Source organism: Sinocyclocheilus anshuiensis, unplaced genomic scaffold (assembly GCF_001515605.1).
Source record: "Sinocyclocheilus anshuiensis isolate Anshui unplaced genomic scaffold, SAMN03320099.WGS_v1.1 scaffold949, whole genome shotgun sequence".
Taxonomy (NCBI): Eukaryota; Metazoa; Chordata; class Actinopteri; order Cypriniformes; family Cyprinidae; genus Sinocyclocheilus; species Sinocyclocheilus anshuiensis.
Genome location: NW_015554135.1, coordinates 291,331 through 307,657, shown reverse-complemented (window position 1 = coordinate 307,657; position 16,327 = coordinate 291,331). Strand labels below are relative to the sequence as shown.

Sequence of the window (16,327 nt, the reverse complement as noted above, 5' to 3'; positions counted from 1 at the left end):
GGATATCTCCATATTACTTGTGTGAATAAATATATGAACTAAGAAACCAGGTATGAGATTCTTGACTGAAATACCTGGCTGAGATTTAGAGGCTGCTGCTGAAAGGGGTGTGGCCCCAAGCGCTGCTGCCGGTATGTCCCGCCTCCTGAAGAGTGGTTGTTGCCAGACAAGCCACCATTGGACATTTTGAACTTGTAGGTGGAGTTCTGGTGGTTCATCGTATCTGTTTGAATTTATAAAACATGTTAAAATAATTAGAAATAAAGTTGGGATTATATTGTGATGGATGGATGGGTAGCTAGATCAATGTTAGAAAATTGTTGAAAATATTGATTATATTGTGTTAAATAAAATTGAAAAAATAAAATAAAGTTGGAAATAAAGTTGGGAATTATTTTGTGATAAATGAATACAAATAAAAATTGTGTGTGTAAAATGAATGAATGAATAAAATGTTGGAAATATTGATTGATTTACCGTGTTAAATAAAACTGAAAAAAAAAAATCTAATAAAAATACATTTGGAAAAAATAATTTGAAGACAATATTATTTATATTTTCAACAAGTTTTCCCAAATGCATTAATTATGTGACAAGAAAGAGATCACAGACTGAAAAAAGAGACATGAAGTTAGCACATCTATGTAGGAAATCAATTGCCTGCATCAAATATAGTTTAGCAGTCCTTATTTAGCAGCCTGGTTTCTCCCAAGGTTTTTTCTCCATTCTGTCACCGATGGAGTTTTGGTTCCTTGCCGCTGTCGCCTCTGGCTTGCTTAGTTGGGGACACTTCATTTCCAGCGATACCGTTGACTTGATTGCAAAGATACTATTTAAACTGAGCTGGATGTTGACATCACTGAATTCAATGATGAACTGTCTTTAACTGAAAAATTTGTGTTTACTATTGTCATTTTGCATTATTGACACTATTTTCCTAATTAATGCTGTTCAGTTGCTTTGACACAATCTGTATTGTTAAAAGCGCTATATAAATAAAGGTGACTTGACTTGACTTGACTTATACAAACTGTTGTTGACCTACAGAATAGAGCGATTAACCAATTAGAATCAATTAGTATTCCAGAGAGCTTTACAATAATGAAAAAATAAAACAGTACTGCTGATCACACTTAAGCTTGCATTGTCATAAAATATCTTCTGACAATTTTTAACAGATCTGAGTTGAATTACCTCTCTAAGCTCTTTTTATTGCCCACAGATTTTGAAATGCCACATAAATCTACTAAATAAATCTACGCTGCATATCAGAGGCTGTCAGTGAATTGTCACTTTAAATTGATGCTTGATTCAGACTCTGCCAGGTGTTTCTTTTTCTCTGTCAGCTTATCAGCCCTTCCCCTGTCTCACCAGGCAGGAGTCTGTCACACTCTCCCAGATTCTTGCTGGTCTGGCTCTTCAGTGGAGGGATGATAATGGTGCGGGGGTTCCCGTTGCTGTAGTTGTCCAGGACAGCGCCTTTGGAGTCGTAGCTGTTGGCGTTGGGGCCATTAGGCCGAGACTCCACAGTGTATGGGCTGGTATTGCTGGAGTCAGAGTCAGGGGAGTCATGGACCGTCACACAGCTGATGACATTCTTCCTCTGTTTGGATGACGTGCTGTTGAGAAGGCAAAACAGGAAGGTTAGGAAGGCGATTCATTGGAAATAAAAACAAAATAAAACACTGTAAAGAAAATAATTTGAATTTATGGTATAAAACGGCAGCTGTGGTTGCAAGAACTTTACAGTAAATAATACAGTAAATATACTGTAGAGAAGGTGCAGTGTCATACAAACAAATACAAAACACCTTCATGGTAACACACACGACACTAAAATAATGCAATAAACATGAATTTATAAACATAAGATGTAACATAAAACTCTAATGTACATAACTAATAAGAAAAAACTTCACTGGGAATTCTGGGAATGTCAGTTTACCGTTTGTTTGTTTTTTCCAAATAAAAAAACTGTCAATTTAACAGTAGTTTACATGAAATGTCCCGTTAGATTTATAACAGTTTTTCACTGTATACAGTAAGGGAACCATTAACCAACGTACTATTAACCAATTCAACCAATTTTTTACTGTGTATGCATATGAAGTTATTCAAGCATTGTTTTGTGTAATAATACTTCACAATGTCATATTTGTTAGGTAAAATCTTCAACTCCCAAGACCACCAAAGTCATTTTCAAGGCATTATTCAGTATTTTCCCTGAGTTGAATAGGCATTTAAAAGACAAAATTGACCCCATTTATTTACTCAATAAATGTCCCTGGTCTTATTGTGCATGATTCATCAGTTATTCCACAGAAAACAAATTGTTTTTATAATCATTCATCAAAATGTAATAACTTTCTCCACCTCTGAAATGATTTTGCCATAATCAAGCCCGCACAGAGAGAAAACATTTTAAGCAATAATATTACATCTTAACATAACACAATCCAATCAAATGGATGGATAAAATCCTGTCCTACATTATTTCCCACTTTCACTCAAAAATATAGCACATTACAGAACCGTGTACTGAAATCGCTCGTCCCATTTTACGGACCTGGTGTTATTGGGCTGTTTAAGGTCGTCCTCCTCATCCGTGTCACTGCTGATGGTGATGATGCTGACGGCCGGGCTGGGGGTGTCGGGGATGATGATGGTTTGGCGCGGTGGGTTGTGTTGACTGTGGTGGTCTCTAGTGGTGCTACATGCCTGCTCGCCTCCCCATCCCACTACTCCACCACCTCCGCAGGTCTGTGATGGGCCGTTCTGAACCACGGCACACCGAGGGGGGGTGTTCTCCTTCACTCGTTTGGAGCGTTGAGGTGATGTCACCGGCTGGGTGGAGGACACGTCATATGCTGACACGTTCCTAAGAATTTTTTTTAAAGGGTTTTAGGGTGAAATCATGGTAAAACCATGTTTTTTTTTTTTTTTTTAATTTTACCATATTATACCATGGCTTTAATTGATGTACCTTTTAAATACCAATACCGGTATATATGAATATTACCACTTGATGGTATAACTTTACCATGGCAGTTTTTTTTTTATAAGGGTTGTCTGACCTGTTGTTCATCTGATGCTGCTTGCTCTTTTTGGAGGAGGAGCTGTTGTTTGATGGCTGTCTCATGACATGAGCCACACCCACATTGAGAGGTTGCTGAGAGGGCAGGGCGACGCGACCTGCCAGTAAGGCTGGCTGTTGCATAATGGGATTGTAATGGCTGCCATGGGGATGTGAATTCCTGAAACAAAACAAGCATAATTAAAGCATGCCCTTTAAAGTCTACACTACCATTCAAAAGTTTGAGAACGGTAAGATTTTTTAATGTTTTTGAAAGAAGTCTCTTATGCTCAAAAAGGTTGCTGTTATATGATCACAATTACAGTAAAACGTCTAATTATGAAATATTACTGCAATTTAAAATAACTGTTTTCTATTGTAATATATTTTAAAATGTAATTGATTTCTGTGATGGCAAAGCTGATTTTATTTAGCATAATTACTCCAGTCTTCAGTGTCACATGATCTTTCAGAAATCATTCATGCTGATTTGGTGTTCAACAAACATTTCTTTTTATTATCAGTGTTGGTTGGGTTGCATAATGCACTTTTTTTTCAGGAGTTTTTGATGATTAGATATTTCACAAGAACAGCATTTATATATATATATATATATATATATATAAAATCTGAAATGGAAATATTTTGTCACAAAACAAAAGTTTTTACTTTCAGTTTTAATTAATTTAATGCATCCTTGCTGAATAAAAGTATTACAGCAGTGTATATTTAAATATTAATATTTAAAAAATAAGTTTAATCAGTAGCTTTGACTTGTTTTCCAATTAAAAATTCTAAACATTATTTCAACAAGACAAATTTATCTGACAAGCAAAATTGCATAAGATAATATGATATAGATATGCTTAATACAAAAATATGTAATGGAATATGAAAAAAATATAATGGAATGAAACTATACATTTACTGACAGTTCAAAACTCTACTTCTGTTTTGCTTTTAAATGTAATTTTGATTACAATTTTTTATTTATTTATTTGTTTGGTAGTGCAGAATCTGACATTTATTTCTCATTGATTCAAGATACATTCTCTATAAATTATTCTTAACATTTTATGATGATTTGCATCTCATGTGAATTTATTGCACCTTGTTATAAGGATGTTTAAATATTTTGCTTTCAACTTGACAGCTCTGCAGCAGTACATAAAATATGCTACAGAAAAAAACAGATTCAAGTAACAACTTGAAACAATGTCAGAGGCAATGGTCACTAATCATCCCCCCCCCCCAAAATATTTTGATATATCACTGCACTACTTGTCAGAATTAAATACTTCATATATAGGAATAAACACTAAATCTTTTGTATCTAGCATTTAGATATCTGTACTATCTTCAATCATCAACTAAAATTGTATCTAAATGAAGAATAAATGCAATGTAACATTTGGCCAGAGGGGGCAGCAGTGACTGCAGCAAGCAGCAAAGAAGCAGAGGACAGCATTAGATCTCAGAGGAGAAATCTCTCTGCAGTAAAGTGCGACACTCTTCCAACCGGACTGGCTCAGGACTACCAAGCCCTCCGGGCTGAGCTTAAGGTGCTGATGTGATGATCTGCAGATATCAGCACACGTTCATATGTAATACATTCACCTCGTGCAGGACAGCACAACCTGACTCCATTACCCTGTCCTAGCCAGAGACACGCTCCTACACTCACTGTTCTAATACAAAAAACCAACATGAATTCTAAACGAATCCAGAATATATCAGACTTAAAATATTCCGTTCCTTCATTCCAAATGAATAATTTAAATGCATGATGGCTTTGTAGGTGCATTACGCAGACTAAGCAACCTAGATAATTTAATCTGTTTAGTTCATAATCTAGGAGATTATTAAAACCCAGTGTTGCGGTACTGAACTGCCGTCAAATATATGGATCACCAGTCATGATATCTTAAAATAGATTGGTTGAGTTCCACATGCCTGTTTATAATCAGCATGGTATAAGTATGTTTCGTTTTAATTAATTTTAAAATGCTAATGGAGTCGCTATTAAACATAATGTAATTGTACCAGATCTGCCCAGCTAAATAAAACAAACAAAAGATAAAAGCTTCTGTGGCACCAACATCTAAACGGAACAGAGTGAAACAGTCGGGTTCCAGAAATAAAAATCTCATTCATTTTCTCCATAAAGAAACCTTTAAAGACAGACCTACTGTGAGCTACGAGGTTGTTATTTGATGGTAAACGCTTTTGTTGAAGCCATCACCCCACATTATTTTGATTTAATTTAGGAATAATCACGTTCAACAGCAGAAAATGACATTATTCATAATTCTACAGAGAAATCTCCACCAATCAGATCATCGCGAAGCAAATTGTGCCAAAAGAACACTTTAGAACCCACCCACTCCCATAAACCACTGCGGTCTTGTACCTTTGTCAAATACTTTGTAATTCTTTGCTTCAAATCAGAGTTTGTAATGTTGTGTTTCACCTCATACCTGGTTGGTTAGGCTCATGGTGTAAAACTCTTAAACAAAGACTTTTTTATAAATCCCTACGTGAAAAAATAATGGGAAAAATGCTTCTGGAACCAAGGCAGCTGAAAAGTTTTTGCAATCTATTGCAAAAACGATAGTTTCTCAAACACTCCCCCCATCTGCCAATGGTCTTGCCCTCAAACTCAAACCAATGGTTGAGACAAATGTCCATGGGTCAGGATCCCCAAAAAGAGCAATGTTTTGAAAGCACCACAAAGCCAAAGTATTAACACTTTACTGGGAAGTCAACCTACACTGTAAGAAAAAAAAAAAGCAAAAACTGTAGGTACAACAGTTTGCCACTGGGGCGGTACAGTTAAAGGGACAACTTTGTACCTTATCTACACATGAAATATTTGAACCTTAGAGTAATAATATGTACCCATGAGGGTTTTTTTTAACATTTTCTGAGAGTTTCCAAATGGTTTACATACAATAGTTTATGCATAAACAGATCTGGGTCCCTTTGACTTCCATATTATTTTTTGTCCATACTATGTAAGTCAAAGGGACCCGAAACTGTTTGGCTACCAACATTCTTCAAAATATCTTCTTTTGTGTTTAACAGAATGCATACCGTTTTGGAGTGACATGAGAGTGAGTAAATATGACAGAATTTTCATTTTTGTTAGAACAGAAAAAAGCATTTTGACATAAAAAAATTAAACACTAATGGCCTAAGAATAAATGTACTATAGCAAGCACAATAGCCCTCTTTAGCAGTGACGGCATGGTGGTTTCTCACCTCCAGTTGGCCAGAGGCTGTGAGCTGGTCATGGAGTCGGGGATGACGGTGGCGTGTTGGACAGAAGTGTGTGTGAGCGGCTGCCACGTCGGCGGAAGGAGAATCTGTTGAGTACCAGACGGCCAGGCCTGCTGTAGAGTCAAGATGGAGGGAAAACACCAAGTTAGTGTACAGAGATCAGGTACATCTCCATCAGAAGGTCGAACATCTACAGATAGTGGAGCTCATGTGATCCCATATAGTTAGATACTGCAGTCGAGTAGGATATGAACACCAACTAGCAACCAACAGCACACGGACTCAGTGACCTTTTGTGATTTAATTGGCGTCAGAGTGAAGACCCCGTAACCTGGCACATCAAATCGGGCCAGGGTACTGCACCAACGTATTTAGAGAGAGGAGAAAAAGGATACGGCTATTTAGAGAAATGACCGCTAGTAAGTGCTAAACTGTGCCAAACAACCACCAAAGGGGTCATTTAGTTATTTAAGACACAGTAGCGTCAGCATTCGGGCCTAGATTCAAGAGACATCGTTTAATTAAATTGTTCTAACAAAATATGAACAGAAGAGGTCAATTATAAACAATTTTATAACCCATCCATCTTCTAAGCTAATTATTCTCTTGGTCTGAAAATGAAGATGCTTTGAAGCTTTGAAGCAGCAAATTATGGACAACATAAAAGATCTCTCTCTGGAATAACAAAAAGCTTGTGCCACTTTCGTTGGAACTTCATTCATTTCCCTCCCTTGATTCCTTGGCACCGGTATCTAGATGACGGGGCCCCTGCATACTGCGTACGGCCTTGGCTCCTGCCTATAAAAAAAGATAAGACCCTGCCTTAATAAAGAGATGTGGCATCTCCCAGGCTGTGTGCTGATGTGTTAGACATTTTCCAAATCAGCTCTGACTTTAATTAAATTCAGGGGCCCTATTCAGAGGCTTTGTGAGGAGCTGCTTTGTATGGTGGGTGAGGAGTGCGGGGAGTGCCAGGCATAATTTGCCCAGAGATGTGAGCTTGAAGAAGAGTGTCTGCAACTCTAATAGTTTAATGCAGCTTTATTGATTAGCAGTTTAATGTACAACTAATGAATTGTTTCTTTAATACCCTTTGCACATCTATTTACCAGTCCATCAGTATGGGCCACAGCACTCACACCAATAAGGGAGGGTGATGGGGAAAGAGTGGAAAAAATGCTTTTACGATGTCTGAAAGGCTGTGATTACACATTTAGCATTGTAAAAGAAGTGAATCTTGGCCTTTTTTTGGGGGGGGAATTCCAGCTATTTAAGGTCAACTTTCTGGAGTGCACTGGACTGATATTATTAGAGCGATAATGATTATTAAATTATTACATTTTAAAATAGTTTAGTTATTAAATAGTTACTTCAAACTATAATCATCCTGTCATTGTAATTTGTTTTATTGTGTTTGACATGAATAATTTCATTAGAACTATGTCCCCAAAGCCCTTTGCCTACATTCCTGACACTTTGCATCCTCCTTTCTCACTCTGGGTTGGGTTGTGTATTTGTATCGTCTGGCCTGGAACGCTAACCCAGATAAGAGTAGAGTTTTCCATGAAAGGCCATCTCTGCAACTACCCCCCTAACAGCTTTTCTGCCCTCACGGGGTGAAAGCCTTTTGTCACCCCCGGGGTTTTTACATTTTCTGCATTCCTGTTCCAGATAAAGGCTGAGGCCTTCCAGAAACCCACTCTACTGGCACCAGGAGCGATGTGGTCTGGCTGATTGGGTTAAAGGGAGGAGAATGGGCGGTTGAGGCCCTGAAGTAGTGATGAACAAGTATCCCCATTCCCATCCGCCTTTCCTAATGCAGCGCTCCGATAATCACCCTTGGAATTTATGCACGGGTTTTCCTGAACGTGAGGAACAGTAAAGATGCATTACAGTATTAAGCAGTCGGGTAGAGCCATGAAACAGCAACACAAGCAAAGCTCAGCTCAGCTGAAAAAGTGTGCAGATGAATTATAATTATAACGAATTACAACCATCCTATTTCAAATGTAAAAAAAACAAAAAACAAACATCTAGTCTAGTTTTCAGTATCTGTAGGCTTTCCTTCCTTTCACTCAGTCATCAATTACTTACCACCATGTCGTTTCATAATTGTATGACTTTCTTTCTGCAGTGGAATAAAGATGAATGGAAACTGGAGCTTTTCAAACAGATTGCCAAAACATTGTAAAAACATCATAAAAGTGGTCCATATGACTCATGCATCATATTTCAAGTTTTCTGAAGTCATGATAGCTTTTTTTGATAAACAGACCAAAATTTAGCTGATGGTCTTTTCCTCGAATGAGTTGAGCAGAATGAAACACAGCAGTTAACAAATCAAATCTGAACTTTGATTTGTGAATTAATCATTCAGACTGATTTTGTGAACCGGATAAGCTGATTCATTGATTTGATTCAAGAATTAATTCGTTCTTTGCTGAAATATTGCTGCTTCTCTCATAAACATGCTATAACGGATATGAACTTTCAGAATGATTCAGCATGAGTCATATGGACATTTTTTGATACTTTTATGGTGTTTCATTTGTCATTTTGGAGCTTCACAGCCACAGTCCTCATTCACTTTCATTAAATTGAAAAGAGTAAACAGAATATTGTTAAAAAAAAATCACTTTTTATGTTTCAGAGAAGTAAGGGTTTGTTTGGAACAACATGAATGCAAGTAATTAATTTACATTTTTGGCTGAACCTTTCCTTTAATCTGTAGAGTCTTCAAAAAGCAACAAGAGCTCAGCTCAGGAAAACTGAAAATGTTGTGGATAAATTACAAATTAGCTAAACGGCTCTGAATCTCGCCACCCTGTCTCAAATTTAAAAGCCGTCTGGGCCCTGCCTTGCGGCTCCAGAGGGTAGACAAATCCCTCAGCATCCAAAGACCTCATTTATAGCCAACCTCAGTCTTGCTCATCAAAGCATGACTTCCTCCAACTCCAGGAATGAAGCACACTTGCCTGACTTAGTGGAAGCAGGAAAGCAAACCATCAGTGGGGTAAAATCTCCAGTGGGGAAAGACAGGCCACTCCAGTTGCTAGAGCAGAGCATGCAGAGATAAATCCAACTCGACTTCAATTATTCTATTGGCCATGAAATGAGAGTGTCTCCTCGATTTTGTTGAAGGAAAAGTGAATTATACTTATATCATTAAAACAAAGTAGGTCATGCTAATTGCTCTTCGTTGGAACCAAACTCGGATGTAATTGAGATTTTGGGAAAGGCGGAGGGGTGTAATTAGTTTAGGAAATGTGGCTTTGTATTGCTATGGCAATGGGGGCAATGTCTGGCTATACCTGTGTCAGAAGGCCTGGCTGGATCTGTAGAGGTTGGGCACCGGGGGCCTGTGTTACTATGGGAACTGCATTCTCCATCCGCACCGAGTAGCCAGTGTGTTTAGAGGGTGAAGCTTGCAAACCTGGGAAGAAATAACAAGGAAAACACCATTAGATGGCAAAATGTATGAAATAACTCAATCAGAAACTAAAATTCTGTCAGTATTTACTCATTTCAAATTTATATGACATTTAAATGAATCTTTACACAGCTCTTTCCATACAATGACCACATAAAACACTTTAAAAGTCTACTACAATTCTAAAAAAAAAACATTTTCTATTTTAAATTATTTTTAAAATGAAATGTATTTCTGTTGTGGCAAAGCTTAATTTTCATATCTTTGTGGAAACCAAGATTTTTATCTGGAATCTTAAATGATTAGAAAGTGCAATAGAAAAGTCAAATAAATATTTGATGAATATCATTACTGTCACTTTTGATCAACTGAATGCATCCTTCCTGCATAAAAATAAATTTCTATTATTTCTATTATATTAAATAAATACAAATCTTACTGACTCCAAACATTTGAATGGTTCCATAGCTTTGTGTTATGAACAGATTAAAACTTCAAGTTTTCATTTTCAAATCTTGACAAAAGTTTCTGTTAAATTTGATCAGTGCATGATGGCACGGATAATCACATAAATCTGTTGTATGACTTCAGAAGACTTGGAATATTGTGCACCAGTCGTATGGACCATTATTATGATATTTGTCTGAAGCAGATACTATGAACTGCCGTCATATGTAAAGAGATAAATAGGTAAAATGGGTAAAATTCTTTAAACACAGAAACAATAACAGCAAACAGGCTTGAAACGACCTTGGGGTGAGTAAATAATGACAGAATTGCACATTTTGTGTGAACTAGTCCTATAAAATAAGATACAGTTTAGCCAAATCTATATCAGAAATATCCAGGGTTTAATATAAATTAAATTAGCACTCACCTTGGAAGCCAGGAGGGCAGACGATGAGGGCCTGCTGGAAGGGATCGGGTCGGGCGGCGCAGAGTTGTGGTGCACCGGGTTGGAGGTTCATGGTCCTGGGGGCCACGGCAGCCATAGGGGCCGCAGAAGGCTGGTAGAGTGCAGATTGGTAATTTAGTATGGAGACATCAGGATTGGTAAAGGAAAGGGTGGCACTGGTGGAAGAGGGAGCCAGGTTGGTGGCCTAAAGGAACCGATGGGATCAAACGAACAAACAAACAAAAGCACGAGGAAGTGGGTGTGGGGATTGGGTGGAGCAACAATGAATGATGAGGGGCAAAATTTCAAGTAAGAGCAAATGATGAACATAAACTCCTTAAAATATTTCTTGATATACAGGATGGCTGTACAAAAAAATGAAAACTGCAGGCAGCAAGCACAGGAAGCATGCTTTGTGTTAAATTCTGAGTAATTTCTTAGAGCGAATACCACAATACTGTTCAACTAAAACGCTTTATTAGCTGTTATTGTGTGCAGACAGCATTAGGGTTCAGGCATTTTCTACAAAATGACTTATTGAGCGTAAGGAAAGAGGAAAGAGGAGGTAAGAGAGCTTCAATCAATGCTCTTGTGTTACAGTCTCCATCAATGCTAGGACCCTTCAACTCATTGAATTTGCTCAGTCTCATTAGCAGCAGATAATGATCCCTCTTTGCGCTAAAGCTATGATTAAATATACACACAGATCTAACTGGTGAGGGGAGAGAAAATCTGTTCTTCAAAGCCTCTGCACTAGATTTCCCCTCCAGTGCTTTTTAATCCGGCCTGACTGCAGCACATTCATCTGTTTATTCATCTATCAATGTGGAATTTGCGCCGTCTAGGAGGTTTGATGAACGAGGGAACTCCCTCTCCTCCATCTAGAACGGTGAACCGAATATGCTTCTCAAAAGAATTGTGCAGGTCCTTCCATCATAGTCACTCTCCCTCGATAATGAAAACACAAGACAAAAATATAGCCAGAAGTAAAAATATGAATGTGGTAACATCGCCAGAGAGAGGAAAGGGCGTGATTTCTGCTCAAAACGAAAAAGAAGATCCGAGCCATGGCTTAGCAGTTAGCGTATGTTCTCCAATATCAATATTTTGAGCTTTTGGAGCTCAATTGGGAAAAGTGTGAGCCTGGCCTGCTGCTGAGCTATGGTCTGAGCTAAGGCTTAGCGGTCTGCGCACATGCAACGACATCAACATTTTGAACCTTGGTGCTAATAAAAGAAATGTAGGTTTGAGTCTGGCCTGCTTATGGTTCCATGAGCCCTATTCAGAACTTCCAAAATTAAAAAAATGGCCCGAGCTATGGCTTAGCAGTCTGTGCACATGCTAAAACATCAAAACCTTGAGGCTTGGTGCTAATATAAGAAATGTGGGTTTGAGTCTGACCTACTTTTGTTCTCATGTGCCAATTGAAAACTTCCAAATATAAGACTTTTCATGGCCTCTTTATGATCCCATGTGCCTGTTTAGAACTTCCAAAACTAATAAAAATGGTCTGAGCTATGGCTTAGTGGTCAGCACACATGCTCTAACATGAATATTTTGAGCTTATTTGGGTTTTAGTCTGGCCTATTCATGGTCCCATTCACCTACTCAGATCTTCCAAAACTAAAAAAAAAAATGGTGTAAATGGTCTGAGCTATGGCTTAGGGGTCTGTGCACATGCTAAGGCATCTTGGTGCTAATATAAGAAATGTGGGTTTGGGTCTGGCCAGCTCTTATTCCCATGCACCAAATTAAAACTTCTAAATTGAAAAAAGGTCTGTGCCATGACTTAGCAGTCAGTGCACAAGCTCTAACATCAATATTCTGAGCCACAGAGCTCATATGGGAAATGTGGGTTTGAGTCTGGCCTATTCATGATCTAATGTGCCTGTTCAGAATGTCCAAAGCTAATAAAAATGGTCTGAGCTATGGCTTAGTGGTCATTTGGAAAATGTAAGTTTGAGCATATTTATCTTCTTCAGAACTTCTAAAACGAAAAATGGTCTAAGCTATGGCTTTGTGGTTGGTGCACACGCTCCAACATTAAAATGTTGAGCAGTGGAGCTGATATAAGAAATGTGGGTTTGAGCCCCTTTCTTTCCACATGTCTTCCTGCACTATCTGTACTACCTCTGTACTACTACTAATACAATAGACAAAAAAGATGTGCCTAATGCTGGCGCACCATCAAAATCTGTTAGTTTAATAGAGATTAGTGTTATTTACTTTCATCTGTTACCAAAGCAATACGGTTTCATATCATGCCACCGCTAGTAATTATAGACTTTTCATTAAGGTTTGTATGGGGAGAATTCAGTACACCGCTTTTCTTTTTTCATTTTCCCCGTTTAGCAAGGCCGACGAGCACCAGGGGAGAGAGTTAATCAATACGCCGCCATGGCATTCATCACACAAAATAAACACTTCAACCTCACAGCTGGCTAATGCTACACAAGCTTTCCCTTCGAAAGCATCGAATGCCCTACACAACGTTCTTCTCATGACATTAGAGTGAGACCGGAATGCTATAACATTACAGCCGAATGACTTTTTGACTTCAGACATATCTATTCGAAGGGGAAAGTCACGGTTTGAGCCGATCCAAGAACTCAAAATGAAGGCATTATGGGATTCATGCCTGGCCCTCTGTCAGCAGTTTAGACAAATGCTCCCTGGTAAAGCTAAACTGCACTGAGGCAAAACAGGAGGAAACAAAAGGAGAGAAGGAAACAAAGTGGTGCAATCCTTAAGGCTGCAAAGTAGTAAAATGCAAGCCAAGCAGGAAGTAGAGGCTGTCATGTTGTTAATCAGCACATTGTGACAGAGGGCTGCAAGGCTGGAAACACATACTCAGGCACACACACACACACAGCCCAAATGGCCCATGATATGACTAGTGTTCTGTCCACTGAAGGAAGTCATCCGATACTGCCAGTGGTCAATGGGCCAATGCTACTCTAATTTATTTGGGCTGTCCCACTGCAAATGAGTCTGTGCATGTTATACTGTACAATTAATTATCTGCAGCTTTAAGAGAAACTAAACTGAGCTAAGGATCATTTTAACTGAATTCAGATAAAGTTTATAAAGTCACTATAGCTTGGTGCTGTGTGCATTCTGACCTAGCTGTAGTTTTGAGGTTGAAACTGCATAGCAATTACCTAATAAATTAGCAAAAATCAGCAAAAGTCCACTTTTTATGATATGCTCAGAATGAAACTGGTCCATACAGAACAAAAAATATTAATGTTACTTTTTTCAGTAAAACATCTTAACATCCATAAAATTACAAATATTTACTTGAGAAGCAAAATTGCATAATTTTGCTTGTTATAAGCACAGCATTTAAAACAGTTTAGAGAGGATTATGTTTATAATAAGGGAAGATCTTTTTTTGTATATTATAAGTTGTTTATCATCTTGTAATTTTTGAAATGTATTATCTGGCTTCTTAAGTACATTTATATTGTTTAAGGATTTTTAAAATCATATTTAACAGGAAATCAAGACAAAATTCTGATTGACATTTTTTACACAAATGTTTCTTTTTTTATTTAACAAATATACATATTACATTATATAATATGTATATTATTAATATTTAATAATGTAAAAACTGAAATAAATAACATTTAAATATATATGATCTTATAATTTATTTAATTATATTATCTTCATTCTCAAATACATTTATCTTGTTTAAGAATTTTTTAAAGACCTTTTTACTGGAAATCAAGAAAAAAACAGATTTTTTTTGCAAATATTTCTTTTATAATAAATCACTATTTAAAAATGACAAATACTTAATCATTAAAATATTTAAATAATATTTAAATATTTATGATCTTGTAATTTATTACCTTCATTCTCAAATACATTTATCTTGATGATTTATTGTGGTGCATTAACTAATTTTCTTTTTAAACACATTTGTTCATTTTAGCTTATAGGGTCATTTTTGAGCAATTTTGACTCGGCTAGGTCAGAAACGCAATGACAATGAAGAAATTAAATTTGTGTTTTACAAAGACTAAATAGTATCTAAAATGCCAAAAGTAGGGGTTAGAGATGTGGCTTACCTATCATGACTTTAACTTTATTTAAGAACAATAAAATGGGAAGTCGCTAGTTAGAAGTGATAATGTAAATGTGTGTGTGTGGATACTGACCTGGCTATGCACAGTGTTAAGCTGGTTGTTGAAGGTCATGGTGAGATTGGTGGAGGTGCTGGGGGCTACATGTGTTATAAAGGGCGTCTTGCTCTGATTTACTGTATCGTACATGTTCACCCGACGCTTGCAAATCTCCATGTTCTGGAAGCAGGATTTGACACTGCAAGAAAAAAGACATGGTCAGCGAGCTAAACATAATTTGATAAAACTACATAACCTTTACAACTTAATGTTGGTGTAGTGTAGTGTAACTGACTGTGTGCTGTGTGGGAAATCCAGCAAGTGTGTCATTGTGACAAAGGGGTGGTTGAGTGTCTCTATGGGCGTTATTCTCTTGTCTGCGTCGATGGTCAGCATCTTGGTCAGCAGGTCAATAAACTCCCTTCTGTCTGCCTTCTCCGCCAGCATGTCGCTGCCCTCCAAGTCTGTGGTCATATTCACCTGCACACAGCAAAAGAGAGAAGATGAGAGCGAGAAATGAAAGAGAGACAGACTGACTGACGTACAGAGACCAACAAGTACTTTAGGGAACCTCAAATAAGGTTAACCAGCTCTTGTCTTCTTTTTTCTGATGCAACATTGACTAACACATCACCATGGAATCTGTGCCCACAGAATTCCTCAGAAAACAAAATCCCAAAGAATTCCATAGAATTTCACATACTTAAAATAATAATCACAAAATCAATCAGCACAGAAATTGTAAGGGGTTGGGGGGGTTATTGCTGTAATGCTTTAATGCAAAATTAAAAAAGTTAATATTTGTAAATGCACTGGACAGTGATAATCCATGAATGTAGGCAGTAGGGTAAATTAGCTACCATAATTGCAGAATAAATCATCCTTAGTAGCTGAATGTGTGTTGAATGCGAGCCTGGGTGTTCCCAAATCATGGAATCTGTCAGCTGAATCTTCTGATCCAACTTACAGCTTTTGTAAATAATACATGTGAGTATTTGTGTGTGAATAACTCCCGCAGTGCTTGACATGTACAGCTCTATTAATATACACAGGTCTGTCAGTCAAAAAGTGTGTGTGTTCTCAGAGGACAGCGGTAACCTTTCTGATATTCCCAAATATTTGCCCTCAAATTGACAGATATTCACTTAGGAACGCTTCAGATGCCAGGCCAGATATTCCCATCTGTCTGAGAATGTGAAAATAAACAAAACCTGATATATAATTTAGTTTCACCTTTAAAATGTTTTAAAAGGGCTAAAAGAGCTCCAGATTAAAATTTTAAAATGTAAAATTTTAACGTGACTTTAACAAACAAAAGACTTTTTTCTGCATTAAGGTCATATTAAAATAATATAGTTTATAGTTTAATAATATATTATGACAGTATTAAATCGAAAACAAAATATAATATAATAAAATATAACAATTTAATCTGTACATACAACGCACATGAAAAGAAGCAAATTAACTAAATATTCACTAAATATACATTTTAGCAATTTATATATATATATATA

The 16,327-nt window shown here is 37.2% G+C and overlaps 1 protein-coding gene across 2 annotated transcripts in view; it reads right to left on the bottom strand.

The window, feature by feature from the left end:
* LOC107670370 (homeodomain-interacting protein kinase 2) overlaps positions 1-16,327 on the bottom strand; it is a 106,543-nt gene that overhangs the window by 990 nt on the left and 89,226 nt on the right. The window contains exons 6-14 of one of the 2 annotated variants that reach the window (XM_016462943.1): positions 15,106-15,290; positions 14,847-15,009; positions 10,660-10,882; positions 9,664-9,785; positions 6,335-6,465; positions 3,075-3,254; positions 2,567-2,878; positions 1,372-1,619; positions 75-223 (exon numbers count right to left, since the gene is read on the bottom strand). In XM_016462943.1, coding sequence (XP_016318429.1) covers positions 75-223; positions 1,372-1,619; positions 2,567-2,878; positions 3,075-3,254; positions 6,335-6,465; positions 9,664-9,785; positions 10,660-10,882; positions 14,847-15,009; positions 15,106-15,290 — 1,713 coding nt within the window. The remainder of the gene's footprint in view (positions 1-74; positions 224-1,371; positions 1,620-2,566; positions 2,879-3,074; positions 3,255-6,334; positions 6,466-9,663; positions 9,786-10,659; positions 10,883-14,846; positions 15,010-15,105; positions 15,291-16,327) is intronic. The other variant, XM_016462944.1, reaches the window with a different exon arrangement.